General features: G+C 40.7%; 2 protein-coding genes across 2 annotated transcripts in view; both read right to left on the bottom strand.

Moving 5' to 3' along the window:
- c5 (complement component 5) overlaps positions 1-8,972 on the bottom strand; it is a 33,687-nt gene extending 24,715 nt beyond the window's left edge. The window contains exons 1-15 of the mRNA XM_028577622.1: positions 8,903-8,972; positions 8,623-8,691; positions 7,341-7,536; positions 6,906-7,059; positions 6,140-6,210; positions 5,951-6,048; positions 5,649-5,731; positions 5,477-5,567; positions 5,263-5,371; positions 3,837-3,969; positions 3,237-3,352; positions 2,957-3,145; positions 2,372-2,575; positions 2,068-2,280; positions 114-263 (exon numbers count right to left, since the gene is read on the bottom strand). Of these exons, the coding sequence (XP_028433423.1) occupies positions 114-263; positions 2,068-2,280; positions 2,372-2,575; positions 2,957-3,145; positions 3,237-3,352; positions 3,837-3,969; positions 5,263-5,371; positions 5,477-5,567; positions 5,649-5,731; positions 5,951-6,048; positions 6,140-6,210; positions 6,906-7,059; positions 7,341-7,536; positions 8,623-8,690 (1,875 nt within the window). The 5' untranslated portion in view covers position 8,691; positions 8,903-8,972. The remainder of the gene's footprint in view (positions 1-113; positions 264-2,067; positions 2,281-2,371; positions 2,576-2,956; positions 3,146-3,236; positions 3,353-3,836; positions 3,970-5,262; positions 5,372-5,476; positions 5,568-5,648; positions 5,732-5,950; positions 6,049-6,139; positions 6,211-6,905; positions 7,060-7,340; positions 7,537-8,622; positions 8,692-8,902) is intronic.
- A 3,132-nt stretch (positions 8,973-12,104) lies between these two features.
- prdm12b (PR domain containing 12b) lies at positions 12,105-19,967 on the bottom strand. The gene is made up of 6 exons (XM_028578898.1): positions 19,712-19,967; positions 17,783-17,848; positions 16,977-17,101; positions 15,231-15,386; positions 13,566-13,680; positions 12,105-13,344 (listed from the first exon to the last, which is right to left on the bottom strand). The coding sequence occupies exons 1-6, from the start codon at positions 19,965-19,967 to the stop codon at positions 12,878-12,880; spliced, it is 1,185 nt and encodes a 394-aa protein (XP_028434699.1). The 3' UTR covers positions 12,105-12,877.
- Between the last annotated feature and the right edge of the window lie 519 nt (positions 19,968-20,486).

Here is a 20,486-nt window from a genome sequence, read left to right as displayed (position 1 = left end):
TGCAGGCCACCATACTTCCTATTACTGCTGTTTCATAGAACTTCAAATAATATTCACAAACTATTACTATAACTAATGTCTTCTGAGGTGAAATGGTATGTTTACTCGGTTACCCTGTTAATGGGGTCCCTGTAGTTGGGTCGCAGCGTGTAGATGGCGGAGTCAACAGCAGACAGAGCCACCAGACCCTCCTGATTGGTCTTGATGTCCAGCCGGAGGTTTTGCTTTGGTTTGTAGACTTGAGTAGGATACGACAGATCAGTCTGACACACACACACACACACACACACACACACACACACACACACACACACACACACACACACACACACACACACACACATTCAATACAATACAATACAAAACATACTTAATTCAAAGTGTACATACTGTGAAGATATGATATGAAGCCTGACCATAGACTGTATATTAATGGACAGCGCATGTGTGACGTCACCCATTGCTTTGTAGAGATCTGCTATGAGTGGTCGAGTTTGTCGTTACAGGCGTAGCCATCCTGGTGGCGGATGTGACGATTTTAGGTGAGAGGGAGGAATGAGGGAGGAGCCCTCACACTCTACATTACGTTACACACTTTCACTGGCAATCGCATCATAGCCACGCCCTAAAACACCCCCTGCTTTATCGCCGATTTTAAAATCAACAAGACCATAATTAAAAAAATGAACATCATTCTGTATTGCAGAAGACTTAAAACTAGCGATTGAGACCATAAACTCATTATGAAAATGTTTACTGAGGTAATAAATCAAGTGAGAAGTGGGTCACTTTCTCATAGACTTCTACAGAAACCGACCTCCTTTTTGCAACCGCACGTATCGCCCCCTGCTGGAATTCAGATAGAATGCAGGTTTAAGGCACTTCCGCATTTGCAGCACTTTGCCGAACCGAATGCTTTGTCCATTAATATTAACAGTCTATGAGCCTGACTCATGTTAACCATCCATTAAAGGCAGGGTTGGTGACTATTTTCTATACACTTCTTTAATATATTGTTTGAAATGGTCTTTAAACCCCGACAGCAATAAATACAGGCTCTAAAAAGGAGTAAAAAAGATCCCTTATCTGTAGCTGCTGTTATCCTGTAAAAACGGCCACCAATCACTGACTTGCAGTTGTCTTTGAAAAAAAAACAATCTAATGCTTCCTTGCCCCGCAGCGCGTACTCTGCCCCTGCCGTATGAGCCTGAGCTCACAGCGCGGCAGCGTGTAATACGGTATCTTTAGTTACAGAGAATCTTTGATTTTACATAGTTTCGATCAAAGCAGACCCCCTGGAAGTGCGCCGACTTTAAAGTCAACTTGACATAGCGCCCAAACAGGGGAATAACAAGCTCCGTGTCCGTCACGTGATGTCATGGGGCCCAAAAAGACTCTTTCCCATAAACTAACATGGCGATAGAGACATCTGTAAATCAGTAGATATGTTTTTTTGAACGTCACAACCCCCACGAAATGACTTATTTCACTATCAGAAATTGATCCATTCAGTCTGATAACATTTGGAAAGTAAGAGCTGCACAATTAAATCATTTAATCCAATAATCCATTAATAGTAGCAGGAATGCTAAACGCCCAACCGGCTTGGCCAGCGGAGGTCTCTAGCGGTGAGTTTTAACTTCTAGTGAAGTAATATTCTGGCAAGATAGGCCTACTTGTACTTTTACTAGGGAAGCTAGCGTTAGCTAGCTAGCTTGGTTGGCAGAACACTAAACAAGACATTTTTAGGCAACCAAAATGTTACAATCAACTTGATGAAGTGAAAACACACAGTGAGAGGGTCAAAGTTTAAGACGTAAACACGGACAACACCCAAAAACAAGTTCACGGGTATTTTAATGTATACAGGGCCATGGATACACATTACTAAGCCTCTGTCCTGATTAATAGGTCAACATGTAGCCACGCCCCCTGGGACCATAATTTGCTATATGTAGTTAAGAAGACTTGAAACTAACGATTGATATAAACTTGTTATGAAAATGTTTGTTGAGGTAATAAATCAAGTGAGAAGTAACAGAATAAAAGACAACAGTCTTGTTGTACCTTGAGTCCGTTGACACACTTGTCGCTGACGTCCAGCCAGACGGAGTCGGCCACCAGCTCGGACACCCCCTCTCCGTACACGATGTAGTAGACCAGCACTCTGATGGACGGGACCATGGAGGTCGTCACCTCGAAGCTCAGAGTATGTTTGTTATCGCCGCTGTGGACGAACTTCTGACTGTTGAAATGCACCACCTTCCCTTTAGAGAGCACCTGAGGGGACACAGGAGTGATCATTAGTGGTCATCAGTAACTATGGAAACAGGACAACACAGACGACGTACATGATCAGATGTCTCCTCACCAGGTAGCTGAGAGCTCTGATGGGCACGTAGGAGGGCATGGACGAGTACACCTTGATGTTGGAGAATTGTCCCACCTCCAGGCCTTGGCCGGGCAGCGGGGGGTCAATGTACAGGTAACGCTGGTTCGGGGAGCGATAGGACTCCGCCTCCAGAGTCAGTCTGGCCTGACTGGCTGCTGGGAGGTTGGAGTCTGCCGTCTCAAACTGACAAGTAAACAACAACAAGTTAACAACACCTAAACCTAAATGTGTAAACAAGTAAAACAAAAAAACACATAAACATAAACAACAAGAACTACAACATGTAAACAATGAAATCAAAAGTTAACTTTCACAATTAAAAACAGCAAACAAACAAACAACACATGAACAACAAGCAAACTATAACATGCTGACACATGTAAACATCAAGTAAAGAACAACACATAAACAAGTAAACAACAGCAAGTAAAGAAAAGTACTAAAAGAGGTAAACAGGAAGAAGATGACAACTGCAAGTAAACAAGCAACAAAAACGAAAAGTAAACAAAACATAAATAACATGAAAACGAGTAATCAACAGAAAGACGGCTTCCTCCTCTTCACCTTTAGCACCACTCGGACTGCTTCTTTTGGTGAGTTGTGTATGAAGAAAGCGATGCCGTCTGATTGGCTGTTGGAGCGGTCGAGATTCAGCTCGACCTCGGGCTCCCTCCCCTGTTTGAACAGCTGTCGCTCCACCATACGAACCAATATCCGGTTCACCGGTTTGTCCAGGTGATCCTTCACCAGCACCTGAAGAGATTTCATGAAATCACTAAATTAAAGTTCATTCCTGACCAACCTACAGTTGAACAGGTGTGAGTGTGACGATGCAGACACACACCTGGATGTTATAAGGAAGTCCAGGTTTGATGAAGGGGGGCGTGGACACGAGGCTCAGCCTGTAAGGTGATTCAACAAACTTCACTGCAGCAAACTCCGCCTCCTGAGTGATCCCACCTGAGAGAGAGAGAAGAGTGTAGTGAGGAGGGGGAACACCCGTGAGTGTAAACATGATATCCTGTCACTATGCGACAAAGGGGGTATTCGAAACCGCCTACTATACCACCAGTACGTTCTGATTTGGCAAAAATGTAGCATGCAGTATGCAAACAAAACCAAAATCTGTAGTATGCCAAAAATACCCAGATGTTGTACTGATTTGGAAAAAAAACTCCAGCATGCATTGGACCAGTCAATGCAAAGCGCTGAAACGGTCTCAACAACTTCTTTACTTCAGCTTTCTATAACCTAATAAGCCTGGCCAGCATACTGCAAAATGAAATAGATTTTTCAGTTTCAGACTGCATACCACTGACAAATGCAGTATGCAATATACACACTGCGTTCCTCGGTAGTATGCAGTAGGCAGTTTGTAATACAGCCAAAGTCTTTATCTTGTAATGTCAGCTTTAAGACTGGTAGGAAGGTGAAATGTGTTTACCTGTGCTCTCCTGAAGCAGGACAGCAATGTACAGGTACTTCCCCACCAGACTGTTGAGGTCTTTTGGTCCGTTGTGTTTGGACAGGACCTCCTCCATGTTCACAGTCACGTCCACTTCACCTGTCAGGGACAACTGAAAGACACAACAACTGCTAACAACAAAACGTGAAACTACATTCTGTTTTTGAGGAGAGGATAAACAGTGAAATAATTTTTTTGTTAACACATAATCTAGTGCTTGGTATTAAACCTTAATATATTTCTTTGTTAACACTGACTGAAATCTGACTGCTGCATCAAATATCAGAAAGTGTCAAATATCATAGTAGTCCTTATATTTTGTCCGAAACTGTTGCATGTTTTTAAATTGATCCTCGCCTTTACCCATTGACTAGGAAATGTACATGCGTAACTAAAATTTTCATTTTTCGGTTGATTTTCTGCGTTTTTTTGCATCCATGAAAACAAGGGTTCTATGACCACTCAGAGACACTCTTTTAAGGATAATATTATATCCCACACTTTTGCCTGAAAAATCCGAACTTTGATAAAAAACATTGCGGAAAAGGTTGCAAGTAATTTTTCTTTTGGCCCCAATTGTCTTTATTGTCTTTTCTTCAGGCTGCATTCAGTCCTGACAAGATTATTATTCAAAATTAGAATTATAAAAAGACAAACTAGATACTTTTTAAATAAACTATCCTTTTCTCACTCTTACTGTGATTGTTGGTAGAAACAGTTTTTTTTAAAGATGAGAAAAGTAAAAAGTGGGATTTGTTTATATTCCTCAGATAGTTCCAGCGGCAGCAAAAGTTCTGCCATATGCCATTTGTCCCATATGTTGAGGAACAGGAACAGCAACCGGAACTTCTGAGCTAGCAAGCTAACATTACACACTGAAAATGGCACATTTTTCAAGAAAATTTGGATTATGCAACAAGGCAGGCCTGCTTGGTTCTTTCGAGGAACGATTGTAAAGATCCACAAAGAATATGTTCACGGCATTTACAATCTAACTGACACATTTTGGGACCGTTGGCGGGGATTGCTGTGAACAAAATACACACGGCAATACACTGGTAAAAGCAAATTAGGCTTAACCATGTATCCAGCTAATTTATATAGCTCACATTACTGTATTGTGTGAATAGTTAATTTCATTTAATATTGTGTGTGGTGTTTTCTTTCTTTTTTCACCAAAACTTCCCTTCCCGAGACTACTCTGCAGCGCTGTGGAGATAGGTCTGGCAATGCAAGACAAATATTCCTAAAACTAAGATATCAAAAAAGTTGGAGAATTGTACTGACATTTAGGTATTGTATTGAAAACTCTCAGTTTAGTGTAGATCAGTGAGTTGTTGGTGTGTATATTAACACTTTATATTAACAGCGTTTCTTGCTGTATATCAGTTTTCATGTCTCTTACGCTCTCTCTGGTGACAGAGTTGGGGATGATAACCGGAGGACTCTTTCCGCTAACGTAGCCATAGCGCAGAAACACTTCGCCTTCAACCACCGGAGCACCGTGATTATACCTGAGAGACACACATGTTTGAGTTTTCACAGCTAAAAAATATATATTAATAATTTCATTGAAATTTTGAGTTCTGGATATCTTAACATGACGCATGTTTCTTCACCTGGCTGAGACCTTGAAGCGGAAATTGCTGAAGCTTCCGTAGCTAATGTAGTTAGCTTCTGGTTCCACAAGGATGTTGCAACTGGGAAGAACTGACACAGAACAGTCAATAATTTACATTTTACACTTTCACATATATCATATCTGATAAAGTAGTTTTCTTGTGTAGTTACCATATTCTTTCACTTCAAAGTCTGCTTTCGCTGTTGTTGTGAAATCATCAGAGTAAGAAGCTTCAATGGACCAAATCCCCAACCTGGAATCACATTAACAACATTACAAACAACCTGGAATCACATTAACAAAGCTAAATACAACTTGGAATCACATTAACAACATTACATACAACCTGGAATCAAACTAACGATATAGCAAAGCCTGGAATCACTTTAACGATATAAACAGCCTGGAATCAGAATGTGTATAGCTTTTATTTTGCAGCTTTTAGTAGGTAGTTTTGTTTTTTTTGTCTTACTTTGGTTTAATGGGGATCTTGAACGGGTTTTGCATCGATGGGATTCCATTGTTGACATCAAACATCTCCACAATGTCCACTGTGATTTGATCCGGGTCCTGTGGGGGACAAGTTCACTGATCTGACATAACTTCAACATTTTGTGATATATTGCTACACCCCGCTGTACCTTCAGGTCATTACACCCACCTTAAAGGTCAGAAACACGCTGCGATTGGCCGGTCTTAGCTCCTGGTTCAGGGAGAACGCCCTCACTTTAACTGGACACACACACACACACACACACACACACACACAAGCACATTGTTAAGACATTTTACTTTATTTTTTCAAAGGTTTACTGTTAATGTATGAGAAAGTTTTATGTTTAGTTTCTTACATGTATGTACTGTATACCAGTGATACTCAACTTACAGAAAGGCTGCCGGGTGGCCCACAGGCTAATTTACAATGAAAATACAGTAAATTTATTCACACTATAATTCTTGTTTGTACTTTGAATGTAAATAAGGTGCCAGAGTGCATTAAAAAAAAGCATTATTACAAAGCTTGTTGTGAAAAAGTGCCAGGGGAGGATCCCTCAACAGAGGTCCCGGCTAAGCCTAGAATGTCCTGCTGTGACCGAAATTTGCAAGATGAGCGAGGACAGCAAACATCCAAAGGTTGAAAACAGGCAATTTAATGGAAAATGGACAGATGAATTTGCCTTCATGTTGTTTGTTTAACTGACCCCTGGCCTCTTGTCATTTAGCAAAAGTGGCCACCAGGAAAGGAAAGGCGAGTATCCCTGCTGTATACTATATTTGAAATATGATTATAGTGCCGCTTGCCTGTTTGTTTTGGCTCTGATGAATTTGTACTTGAGTAGTTACATTCCACCACAGACAAACAGTGATTCAACACTGGTGTGCAGTGGATTGTGGGACTCTTCTGTTATGTGGTTTTAAACGCTCACCGCTCTGATGGGGGGTGTACAGCGGTTTGTCTGTCTGGATAAACAGGAAGCCGTTGGTGCGGCTGATGGGCACAGACACGTGCTGGTTGATCACTGTTGATTGGACGTGCAGAAACACTTCCGTCGCCGTCTTATCCAGCTTCTCTGGATGCAGCTACAGAGACAAACAGAAAGAGTTGATTAAAACCTCATCCTACGACTAGAAGGGCACTTCTAGCAGACCTCCACCACGGCCATGCCCTATCGCGAAATGTTATCAAAAGTGAAAAATAATTTGTGTATCCGCCCAGTGATTTGGATCTGCTCCAAAATTAAATGGGTTCTTCCTTGGCTCATGCAACACCAAGTTTCATGAAAATTGGGTCAGTAGTTTTGTGAACCAAAAACATCACCTCCTTGGCAGTGGTGATGAGTTCTGATAACTTTCAGTCTAACCTGGACTTCGACTGCGGCCTGGTAGTTGTTCAGGGAGTTCAGGGTCACGACTTCTCTAGCCAAAACCACATGATTTGGAGCCATGGAGGTCTTCAAGAACACGTAGACTGTCTCATCAGTCTCAAAACCAAACAAGTGCAGCAACACCGTCTCCACAGCATCCAGACGCAATGAGAGAGGAAATGTAATCAGATACCTGAGGGAGGAGAAGACACCTGGACATCATTCATGTGATCAAACAAGAGACAGTCAGGAATCGTTCATTAAAGCTATAGTGCGTAGTTTCTGTCGTCCCCTTGAGGAATTCCACATGATGCAAACCTTCCGTGACTGCACAACCCCCCTCCACCCCCCTTCTCCACGCAGTTTCTAGTCGCCAAGGGGGACACGGAGGATTAAAAAAAAACATGAAGGACTCTTCAGAAGAGGTAATTATCTTCATTCAAGTTTCTGCGTGCGAAAGTCACCGGATGCCACAATCTTTTGAACATAGCCATACTGACAAATACAGAGAGAGTTGTGTGGAGCTGATAGTCTGAATTAGCTTTGTATCAACTCATTTGGCAGTGGCTTGACTGTAATGGACATTCATTAATATCAAAAAGTTATGCACTAAAGCTTTAATCTAATCAAGTGCAGTCACAGCAAGAAAGGTCTAAGCACTTTGTGGAGACATATCACATTACTTTGACAATGCCAAGACATATAGGGACTTTTTATTTTACATTTTGTGCCTTATTCTTGGCCATAAAGGTACTTCAGGGGCCGACTGCCTGATTTGAATTACTTCCAGGCTCCTGCCTCACAGAGTGGACAAGGGGTAATCGTGAGAATCTGTGAACTACAAATGGAGCTTTCATTTTCACCCCCTGACCCACACAAAGTCTGTTCACACGTCTGCTCTGCACCACGAGCAAACAGATGTTCGATTACGGTTTAGCTGAGTGGAGTACAGTGCAGGGGAATATTCTACAAAAAGTGTTCATCTGACTTTTTCTGTTGTTATTTAATATCTGCACGGTTGTACACTTGCAAGCAGATGTCTGCAAAGACTCACACAATTTCCATCATATAGACTCCAACAGATACGTAGAAACATTTGAGCTAAAGCATCATGTATGCTTACCTGTTAGCAATAATTGAGAATATTCTACACAAGCATATATCTGACAAAAGCACAAACTGCACTACAGCAGCAGTTACACAAACAGTCCAAATGCACTCTACAACTGTCTGTGACAAGATAATTAGGCAGTATAATAATAATATTAATAATACTCACGATCTGGAATTGGCCTCCGTCCTCCAACAGAGACAACACACACACATCAGGAGGACACATACCTTCATCCTGACCGTGAGGAGAGAACACACATGCACACACTGACTGAGAAACTGGAGAGAGTTACATTTCATTAGTTATTTATTACCTCAACTATTGGCAAATTCCTGCGAATAACCAGAAAACAGGACAGAGTGAGATCTTCTTCTCTCTCTTTGTGTGTGTGTGTGTGTGTGTGTGTCAAAGGTGAGTTTACTCAGCCTGTGTTTTCTGTTCTTACCCAACAGTGTTGACTCTGTTATCATCTTATCAGTCAATCGTCAAATCAGAAAGCAAAAATTCACATTTGGTGTTCTTTTTTGTTTTCTCTTCACTCTGCAGTAAAAAACATAGTTGATATGCATCAGGGACATTTTTAAGTACAGAACACTGCAGGTCTAACTAAACTGACAGGCTGCAGGAGTTCATTACAGCCACAATAACATAAAACTACATCCTGATGATTTATCTTAACAGCAGTGGAGCTATGCCCTGAGGGTGGCACTATAGATGAAAAGATCAGAGTCATCAAAATGTAAAGAGTTCATCATCCTAAAGCTATGGTGCGCAGTTTCAACAACACCGTCGGCGCATCCACATGACCCAAGCCTTCATCCCTCTGAGATGTAGTGAAGTAGAAGTGTTAGTAGCATAAAATTAAAATACTTAATTGTACTTGGTTACTTTCCACCGCTGACGCCTATTGTGTGAAAGCTGTATGTATGTATAATACACAGACTTACAGACATGAGCAGAGCAGAGGTTAAAGGTGAAGTAATACTTTATTAGGAGTATACAGGCTCAAATACAATGTCCTTTATAGAAGTCAACATACTTCATATACCAATACATGTTATATATGACCTTATACATATAGAGAGATAAAGTGACAGTTGAATTATATTCTAGGCATAAAGTACATCTCATGTTTTTATTCACATTCTTTTCTTTGACAGTTTATTTACATCACATTAAGAGAAAAGTCTGAGGTAAAGGGACTCATCAACTCTTAGTTTCTCATTACTTAACATATTTATATAGAAATCAGGGAACAAATCATGTAGAAACATTTACAAGATTAGAAACTTAGATTCTAATATTTTCAAGTGAACCTGCCTGAGACCTAATTTGGGTCTCAACCCATAGCTTACTAACAACATACATGAACTAATAATAATAATAATAATAATAATAATAACATATTTTAGGCTTTGCCAATTTAATAAGTGATGAGCGTTTTTAAATGAATCTGGTGAGTTTGTAGTAGATTTACTGGTTGATCAGTAAAAAGACGCCAATGTCGCATGTTAGCATGCAGCTTACATTGAGTCCCAAAAGAAGATTGATTTTAATATCATGTGCACATGAGATTAAAACAAATCTTTTTTGACTTTGGTGCTTTGTGCCATGCTATTACTAACATGGTGCAGCACCATGCATATCACCACTCAAGCTAATGTAGAATAAAAAAATTAGTGCTTAAACCTCTTTGGAGTCAGTAGCCTATTACTCCACATAGTTTATGCTAAGTGTTAGCATTAAGCTGACTATCACTTTTCATTTCAGTTTTTAACAAAGTTTTCTAGCTTGGATGCTACTATAATTCAACATGATAAAGTGAGAGCATGGCCCTATGCTACTCAAAAAGGGACACGAACGTTGACACAATTCTGTGACCTTACTCAATATGGTGCAAGCTAACGTTAAGCCCCGGTCACACCAGAAAGTGTCAAAGCAAAGTTTATCCTTGTGTTCTTCTGCAACAATTTTGCGTTATCTTGGTGACGTTGTGGCTACAGGTGGCTAATAATAGCACAATCATTTTACACAATTTAGTCAACAGTCATATTAATAGCATGAACTTCTCACTGTTTGTAGTCTGGTGCCGCTTCAATAAAGTGAACTAATATCAAAACAGGTAGTCAGCTACGATACTTTAGCTTTCCCCATTGTGGACTCTTTGGCACTGCATTCCCTCAAATGTCAGCTCTGTCAAGACAGTATGCTAATTTTCATGAATTTGTGAATCAAAGTTCACCAAAGTCACCAAGATTTTTCTACAAACGTTTAAATACAGGTGTGACAAGCATTTGAGCAAATACATGCCAAAGTGTTGAGGCTTTGATATCCTTGAGTTGTGAAGGCTGATTTGTCTATACTACATACATGTGTTCACACCTGCAGTTGGTGAATATAAATCCTGACAGCTATGTAGACACAGAAACTATAGATTGAGCTTTAGCATCGTGTATGCTTATACCTGTTAGCATGGGTATAACTGGATGTTTCTGTAAACTGATCAACAGGACGATCTACCAGAAACTCAGAGGATTCCTGCGAAGGAGCCTCAGTGCTCAGACTGTAACGCCTCTTGGTTTTCAACACACATACCTTTAACAGAGAACCATTTGCATGCAAACCAAAGCACGACATCATCTTCTCACAGATATGTGATTTATACTGGAGTCACAGGCTAACACTGTGTCCCATCATGCAACTGTTTTATGAATCATTATCAGAGTGTCTCTTAAACTCTTAATAAAGAACTGTTTGTGTGTGTGTGTCTGTGCTTATCTAAGTGTGTCTGTTATCTAATAAATGTGTGTATGTGTGTGTGTGTGTGTGCGCGTGCATGCATATAATGTACAAACGTCGTGGATAGTGTTCAGTTTACTTCTGATCAATCTGATTGATTTGATGTTTAAATGACATAACTTGTCATCAAGCTAACAGCCGTCTAGTTGTTGGAGAGTGGAGTTTTCTTTGTAAAATTATTACCCAGGTAGCTCAAATCCAAGTCTAACAGTGCCCTGAATATGGTGCCAGTAAGCGTTGTGCCTGAACGCGTTCATTGAACGATAGTTCATGAACTCGTTCATATTTTGGGCAAACGTGAACTGAACGTAGGCCTACTGTATTACTGCCTGATGAACGTTACTGTGAACTCATGCATTCTAGTGTCTGTGAACGGCACGCTCTCAGTTTTACTTCGTTCAATAGGGTGCCAGATCTCTATAGAGCCTTCCAGGCGATACCCCAGCTAAAACACACTGTAAACAGGCCTTAATATGTAGCGGAAAAAACGCCCAATCTGGCAACACCAGCCACCAGTGTCGCACCGCCGCATGTGTCATCCAAACAAAAAGCAGCATGGAGGCAATGTACATAGACATTATATAAACTAGCAACCATAGCAACTAGCAAGCAGCAAGGAGGCTTCGTATGATCATTTAAACAAGTTTTATGACAAGGTCGGTGAGGATGCGAAAAATCTCACATTTCTGTGCAAACTTTGCCCGCCGGCTTTCAAAAAGAAAATCCGCACTTCAGTCACATCCACAGCAAACCTGAAACGGCACGTTGAACTGATTGGATATGAAGATGAAATCTGATGCATAGTTTCAGTGTTAAAACTGATAAAATAATTGCTGTCTGTGGTTCTATATGGGCTGTGGCAATAATTTAGAAAAATAATAGCTCGCAGCAACATATGGAAAAAAAGAACTGTGAACTAGTTCATTATTGGAACCGTGAACTTATAGTTCAAAATTTTGAAGTATGAACTATTAACTGAACTAGCTAGTTCATTTTAAAATTTGTGAACTGAACTTTGAACTAGTTCATGTAGAAAGTGAACTTTCCCAACACTGGTGCCACTGATAAGGAAACAAAACTCTCTGAAGCACCAAACCCCATTAGAATCAATATGCTGAAAATTGATTTTAAGTGTTTGGCAACATCTGCCGGCCAGAATTCAGTATCACGTTATGTATCACATAGCATATCCTCATTTGAGGTGATTTCTGGCGTGTTGATACAAAGCATCAACACATTTTTGATGGAAAAAAAGGTCAATACTATGTATTGTGTTTCTAGCATAACAATATTATCTGAAAACGACTGGTCTTGCCTTGGACTCATGAAGATGAATGATTTGCCAAAAATGTCATGTTCTGACTCTGGCCAAACGCTGGAGTGAGAGCCACTGACTGATTGTCAGAATTGGGCTACCAGAACACAGCCAAATGAGCCGCAGCTGGACCGATTCATCTGGCTACCTGGGTAACTGACAGTCATGTTCTTCAATGATGGTGATACACCTTTCTGTCTTATTTTGTCCAAATATTTTAAGTTAAGTTAAAAGATGTTTCTGTTCATCTGTCTGTAATTTGCTGCGTCTGTCTGTCTGTCTGCCTGTCTGTCTGTCTACCCCCTATCACAGCACCATGGTGGGTACATGGTGAACCAGTGATGCTGGATGAGGAATGGTGGTCAGCTGCGGTGGGTGAGTTGCGTGAGCAGCGTGCAGCACCACGCTTCCTACCGCAGCGCCGGCGTCTCCTGTGGGCCGGTGCCTGGCACTCTTCTGGTGCGCCCTCAGGCCGGCCAGCTGCGAGTACGCCGACTGGCAGACGTGGCACTTGTACGGGCGTTCACCGGTGTGCAGCCGGACATGGTTTCTCAGCGTGGATGACTGGCTGAACCGGCGGTTGCAGAAGCGGCAGACAAACGGTTTGTCCAGCGTGTGGATGCGCATGTGGGAGCGCAGGTTGCTGCGGGAGTTGAAGCCTCGGTGGCAGATGACGCAACGCATGCGGCCCAGACTGGAGGAGGAGGAGGAGGAGGAAGAGGAGGAAGAAGAAGAGGAGGAGGAGGAGGAACCTTCACAGGTGTGGAACTCATCTGAGGAGGAGGAGGAGAAATGATTCAGACTGATGCCGCACTAAAACTGCATTTTGATGTTGATGCTGTATCGAGGCCTGATATTAATGCTGATTAAACAGCCTTGCTAGAAAATGTAATGGTTTATTCTATCAGCTGAATGTATGGAAGCAAAATGTGTCAATGTGCTTCAGTTACAAATTTGTGGATAAATTCACAGATCAATAACCAATCTTCTTTACCGGTTTTGGTCTTCTTGCTCTGTTCTTCGTCTCCTCCAGGAATTCCAGGGATTCCCAAGAAGGTGTTGTGGGAGTTTCCGTACCAGACCAGCAGCTCCTGATCCGGAGGGATTGTCTGAGGAGAAATACATGGAGGTTAATCATTCACTGGAAGAGGACATTTTCGGACATTTCCTGTCTTTAAACCAAAATGACAAATACATATGTATAATTAATGTATAAATCACCAAGCACTCTGTTAGAACACCTGAAATGGAAACTTATTACGTGTAGTTCAGATTTGGCAGTTAAAATCACAGGAGGCACACTGGATTTAGTCTTAACTCTTTCAGCCAGCAGAGGGCGACACACACCTGAACTCTTCTTAATGCGTCTGCTCAGCTACTAAAGAAGATGAATCAGTTTACTCAAAAAACCTCTGCATCTCTTTCACTTTCATGTTTTGTTTGCATCTTTATGGGTCTTGAATTTCATGGTTTTACTTGAATTGTGTCTTTAATTCTTAACTTACCGGAATTGATTTTAATTCTGCTTTATTGAATGTCTTTTGTTGTCTAAAGGCTGGATTTCATGTTTAATTCATATAATGTATAAAGCACATTTCGGAAACTGCTCTAGAAATAAATTACATTATATTATATAAAATGAAATAGGAACAGGATTTGTATCTATCTGCAGGCACTGGCATTAGGCTATAAATACCTTAAAATACCTGCAGCATCCTGTAACCTGGTTCTCCTCATAACTTTTAACTGTTGAGACCATAGGGTCTTTGGTTCGAGGTTCTTATGGCGTTTCAGATAGACATCATTAATAAGACTTCTGTTTAGGGAGAGAGTGAAGTCAGCTGTTGTTGGACACCAGTGGTGGAATGTAGCCAAGTACATTTACTCCAGTAGCCTACTTAAGTAGAAATTTTAGGTACAGTAACTGTAGGCTAAATATTTTACTTTTACTATACCACATCTGTCTGACAGCTTTAGTAATTTTTCAGATGACTATGAAAAACTATGTATCTCCAGATGTGTTGAGTTGAATGTTTGTTATAACTGAAGGATGACGTGTTCCTTTATGTTAAATGCTAAATCATCTAAATAAAGTCTTTTGGATCAGCTGGAAAATGCAATGTCACAAAGCTTAAAACAGAGCTTTTTGTCGACACCATGAAAAGTTGACTTTTAAGAGATACGTGTTCTCACAGGACAGTGACGCTACAAAAATGTGAAGATGATGCATTGCTGTAGATTAAACTACCCAACAGCATATAAAGGTGTAAAGATCAGCTCAAACTTAAACATCTACAGCAGTAAAATGCAACATACACATTAATGCAGCAGATATATTAATCCAGAAACATCAGATGTAATATGAACCACTTGAAAGAGAACATTTTACTTTTTTGATGATCAATCGGGACTTTTACTTGTAGCGGAGTATTATTACAGTGTGGTATTAGTACTTTTACTGAATTAAAGGATCTACCTCTTCCACCACTGTTATATGATATTATGGTGTTTTAAGCCCCCAACATCGCCTTCCAGGCAGTGTGGCAATGGTTATGTTTAAGGTTAAGTTAAGGGTTAGCTGCCTGGAAGGCAACGTTGGAGGCTTAAAACACCATCGAGCTGATATTATAGGCCTGCCGATGGTGATGCATTCACTGACCTCTACAGCCTTGTAGAAGATGCTGCTGCCAATCTGAACCACCTCCAGGTTCTGCTCCTGCTCGTTCCTCGCACACTTAATGTAAGTCATCCAGCTCCTCTGGTCCTCCTGACTCGCATCGATGAAATACCTGACCGTCCCGTCCTCGTTAAACACCTGAGAGGGAGGAGAAAACATGTCCTTATTTTCTGGTTGTTTTATTATCCAATAGTTCAATAATTTGTCCGTCACCTAGACACTGTGCCCATGAGTAAGATACAGATTGTTGGCTAGTTACCTACAGTAGCTAGTTATTATAGGCCTAGCTAGTTAAACATACTATAATGTAATTTTCTGCCACTAGGGGTCTCTTAAAATCGAAAACTATGGATGTAAACGTGGACTTTTGACGACGTTGTGAAGTCGCGTAGGATCATGGGAGTTGTTGTCTTCATTGTTAACCACCATTGCCAACTAAAATGTATTTGTTCACAGACATGTTAATGTATTAAAGTTTTATTCACGTTACATTTGGTAACATGTATTCATGTCATGTCATTCTAATGATATAGCCGCAGTGTATCCCACATTATTACTTAGATTCTATTTGTGGTGGTAGCTGACTAGTTAGCAAGCATGTAGCTGTGGCTGTGTCCCCACGGGTTGTTGTCGTTGTCTGCTCTCATCCCGACCAAAGTCACTTAGCAGTAGGGAATGAGGCAGACGGACCGGGGGTGCGTTATTATGGAATTCACGCAAGACCGGCCCTTCAATACCATTCACACACTACTATTGGCCAGGCGTCCATGTTTATGCAAGGTAATGTAACCCATTTTGTTCAGGTCCTATGCCCTGACCAATCGGCTATCCTAACCTTAACCACTCGAGGTCAATGCCTAACCCCAACCAATCGAGCTTCTTCGTAGGGCGGGACTTGCCTAGAAGTTACATTGGCCTACGCTTTAGCCACCAGGCATTAGCATGAGCCACTTGTCAACGTAGCATCGCAATAAGCTGGATCGAGATTGAAATATATCAAATGAAGTCTCTACTGTATTACTGGATTGCAAAGTGCTGTATTACTGCTACTGAGTATAATTGTGACGTTGTATTATTTACAGTTCTCTGACCAGCTGGTGTTTATTGTCTTTTGATGGAAGTTAGAGCAACTAGAGGGGTCAAAGGTTATATGAAGCCATTAAAAGGCGACCAAACAACATGCTCTGGGTCATTAATTAAAATGATAGATTTCTCTGGGTTTGAACATTGTTGTAAACTTTTGGGATAATGTAAGTACACAACTAAAGACATTTATGCAGAAATATTACATAATATCTTTAACCAGTCAGTCAGTTATTTAATTAGCTAGCACTTAGCAATCCGTTAGTTAGGTAGTCTAGTGGTTAGTTAGCAAGCTAACAGACAGCAAGTAAATTGGTCAGTTAATTAGCAAGCTAGCTGGCTAGCAGTCAGTCAGTTAGTTACAGGTAGCTGGTTAGCTACAGGAGCTAATTACAGATTTACAATCACTTAGCCAGCCATAGATAGCTGACTGAATAGCAATCAGGTAGCTAGGATGTGTAAAAAGTTAGTCAGTTTATAAGTTAACTAGCTTTCAGTTAGCGAGATGGTTGGTTAGAAGGTTAGAAGGTTAGAAAGCAAGCTAGCTAGCTAACAACGAGTCATATAGTCAATATTTAAGTCAATATACATGTAAATGTTGGTAAATGTAAATATTAATGTTGAGTTACAACAAACTTTGTTTACCTCCCACATGAGGTTGTTGTTCTTGTAAAGGTCGATGTGTTCAGGTGAGATGAGGCGTCCGGTGAAAGGTCCCATCTCTGTTCCAGCTTTAATCCATGTTTTAGAGAAAATACCCAAACCTTCTCCTGAAATACAGCAGAGACACACTGCTGTTATACTGCAGGAATATATATATATATATATAGCCTGTATATAGCCTACATACACACGCCAACATGTACAGTGTAAAAACCAAACACCCAAACAGGAGCTATACATTCATACAACACACACCTCTGACATTACAGAAAGAAGTTACTTTATAGTTGTAGTGAAGTCAGTTTCTTCAGGTTTCTTTCATATTTTAAATGTTTTGTCTCCTTCAGTTCATTTTTATCTCTGACTGACACTGAAGGGAAATGCTTTGTAGGCTGGACCCAGACCAGTTATCACTCTGAAATCTTATTTCTTTATTATTCATATTTAGTGGATCAATGCATATTTTAGCTGGAGCTAAATGTTTGCAGCACCCATAGCTAGATGAAGACGAGCTTTTATAACAAGACACTCCTCAACAGGTGTTCATGAGGAGACAAAGCTTCGGACTTTCAGAGTGACAGGTGAGATGATGTGAGGCATGAAGGTAAAAAGCCAGAGAAAGCAGATTAAAATCTTAAAAAGAGTTATTCATATGAACAAGTAGCCTAATTAAGTAGCCTACGCTACATTTGGTTTTAATTTCCATGCTAAATAACAAGAAAGACCAAGACAGATTATGCGTTAGCTCGTTTAACATTCAAACAGAAATAGAAGATTTAGAAGTTTACCTGGGACTGAACTCTGAGCGATGATCACCTCACTGGGTAAAACCAGACTGGACAACTTCTGGACCTCTGAACACAAACAAAATGAAAATAACATTTAGGCTATTGATTTGCACGCCTAGCATTATTTGACATTATTTTCTTCTCTTAAAAAAATAAACTTTGATGAGTGAAATCAGAAGACTAGAAGTGACAATCAGAAAAAATGATTTGTTGAAGTCCATATGGGCTACATTTTTGCAGATTTAACAGTGAGTTGGGTGAGCTGGAGCCTCGTTCTGTGTGTTTTATTGGAAAAGGACATGATGTTAGCAATGTTGCAAAGCTGAAGTTTCCCACAAGCAGTGACAGCAGCATGAAACTGAGCCTTGGCAAAGGGAAAAAGGAGGTTAAATGCTCTTTTTTTCTCCTTCAATAGTCGCATTATGTCTACACAACTCCCCCCGGCTGCCCACTGAGCCGCCGGGGGGAGGGGGGAAGAAATCTTAATTCATGACGGCTTTTAGATGGACAGACTTTATGTATTCTAGAGAGGAAAAAGAAGAGGAGAAGAAGAAGAAGAAGAAGAGTCTGAGATCCCGGCCATGGTAAGTAAAATGGAAAAATAGCCTACAATAAATAAAATGATAGGCTATAGGGGATCAAAATAAAAATACAAAGAGGAACATAGAAATGTCCCAACCTGTTTCACGCTCAGGGCGGAGCGTGAAACAGGTTGTGACATAAAGGAGAAAAGAGATTTAAATGGAGATAAAAGTAGAAGATTATCCGAATTTAAAACTAGAAAAGAAGAAAAGAAAAAAACTCATAAATGCCACGAGGAGAAAGTTCAGCGGATTCAGTTCACACGACGGAGAAAAGGGGATTTAAATTACGGCAGAGGGAAATAATAAACCAGAAATAATCATTTACGAATGAAACGGGAGGATCATGAGTCCGGGTTCAAGCTCTTACGGCGTCTTTGAAATTGTCCCTAACGAAGTTAACCGAAAACGGAAACGAATTTCACAATAAAATGTAATTAAAATAAAAAAGAAACATGAATAAAAGACCACAAAAAAAGGCCGCGAGTGAAGCTTCGTTATGTTTAAAGATTTGAGCTTTAAAAGCGCAGACACCACATTTAGAAAGGATTTCTTAACGTTAGCGACACGTTCGGACATTTCAGTTGGCCGCTAAATGAATTGATAAACCTAATTAGGTAGGCATAATTATTGGGGTTTTAATGATTTTGTAGAGATTGGCCGGTGGCTCGCAGATAAAGACATTCAATCTGACCCGTCACACCCAGAGTTCACCGCGTTCAAACGGTTTGATCGGTTATTGATAAGGTTCATAATGTAGCCTAGACTAATTATTTCATTTATAATATATATGAATCATCTAAATCAAAATTATATTTGCAGGTTAAACTCTCAACTTATTTGACACATTTGTCAGACTTTAAACTTTTACAATATTGATTATTGTAATGCAGAAACACATCAGTATTTTAATGTTTTCGCAGGTCAATGTGATTATTGTATCTTTATAGGGATATTGTTCGGTATGCTATAGTTTAAGATATAGCCTAACAATGCTTCATATTTTGTAAGATGAAAAAAACCTTAATCAGCAAAATAAGCAGAAACTAGCCTATTGCTTAGGCCTATTTGTAAAAAAAAAAAATCTGAAATAAAGAAAGTGGCAAAAATAAAAGTCCTTTGTTACTTCTATCATCAGTCTAAAGCTCATCAGTCTGACATAATGATATACATTAAGATAAAAAATAAATTTTTATGACTTCATGGAAGTGATGAACTGTTTTGGAAGTACATTTAAGCGTCAGTCTCCTGAAACTGGAGGGATTAAAACGTGACTTTATCATTAAAGGATATTTAAGGTGTGACGGTTAATTGAACTGGTTAGGTTAATTGAAGTGCCGTTACTGACCTCCGGAGAAGGACTGAGCGAGCACCTCCGCGGTGAACGCGGTCTTGGGGCTCGCGCTCGGGGTGGTGCGGTCCTCGTGCTGCAGGTGATGCTGGTGCGGGAGGTGGTGGTGCTGCTCGCCTAGTACGTGCCTCCAGCGGCCGTACAGGAAGCTGTGCAGGATGTCCGAGGTGATGATGTCCGCCAGGGAGAGCGGCTGGTGCGGCTTGAAGCCCGACTTCAGGCCCAGCGAGGAGCCGGGCAACACAGAGCCCATGGCCGGACGGGAAGGAGCCGGGGGCGGGCAGAAGCTGCAGCAAGAGCCGGTGTCAGGGGACCGGAAGGGGGAAAAAAAGCCCTTCAGGTGAACAAAACTTAAAAAGAAAAAAATCCAAACAAGTGTCAGAGTCTTGCTGGAATTAAAGCTCCACTTGTTGTTGTTTTTTTCTTTCTATTTCAATACAAATTGTTAATGTGCTAATGTGTTAAAGTGTTAATAGAAGTTAGGAGTGCTGCTGGTCACGAAGTGAGTGGGTCTATATACACCCTGTCTGTCTGTTGGTCTGTCTGTAATGGGCTGTAATCAGCTCCTCCAACATTTCTATAAAGAGAGGAGGGAGGAGAGAGAGAGAGAGAGAGAGAGTGTGTGTGTGTGTGTGTGTGTGTGTGTGTGTGTGTGTGTGTGTGTCCTCCACACACTGTTGGCTCCGTTTACAGCTCCGGCTCGTGATACCCTAGAGACTCTCAATTAGGACTTAATGAGAAAACAACAACAACAACAGAACAGAGCACAGCA

Source organism: Perca flavescens, chromosome 5, assembly GCF_004354835.1.
Source record: "Perca flavescens isolate YP-PL-M2 chromosome 5, PFLA_1.0, whole genome shotgun sequence".
NCBI lineage: Eukaryota > Metazoa > Chordata > Actinopteri > Perciformes > Percidae > Perca > Perca flavescens.
The sequence above is the reverse complement of the archived record's forward strand: the minus strand, read 5'-3'. Positions and strand labels throughout refer to the sequence as shown.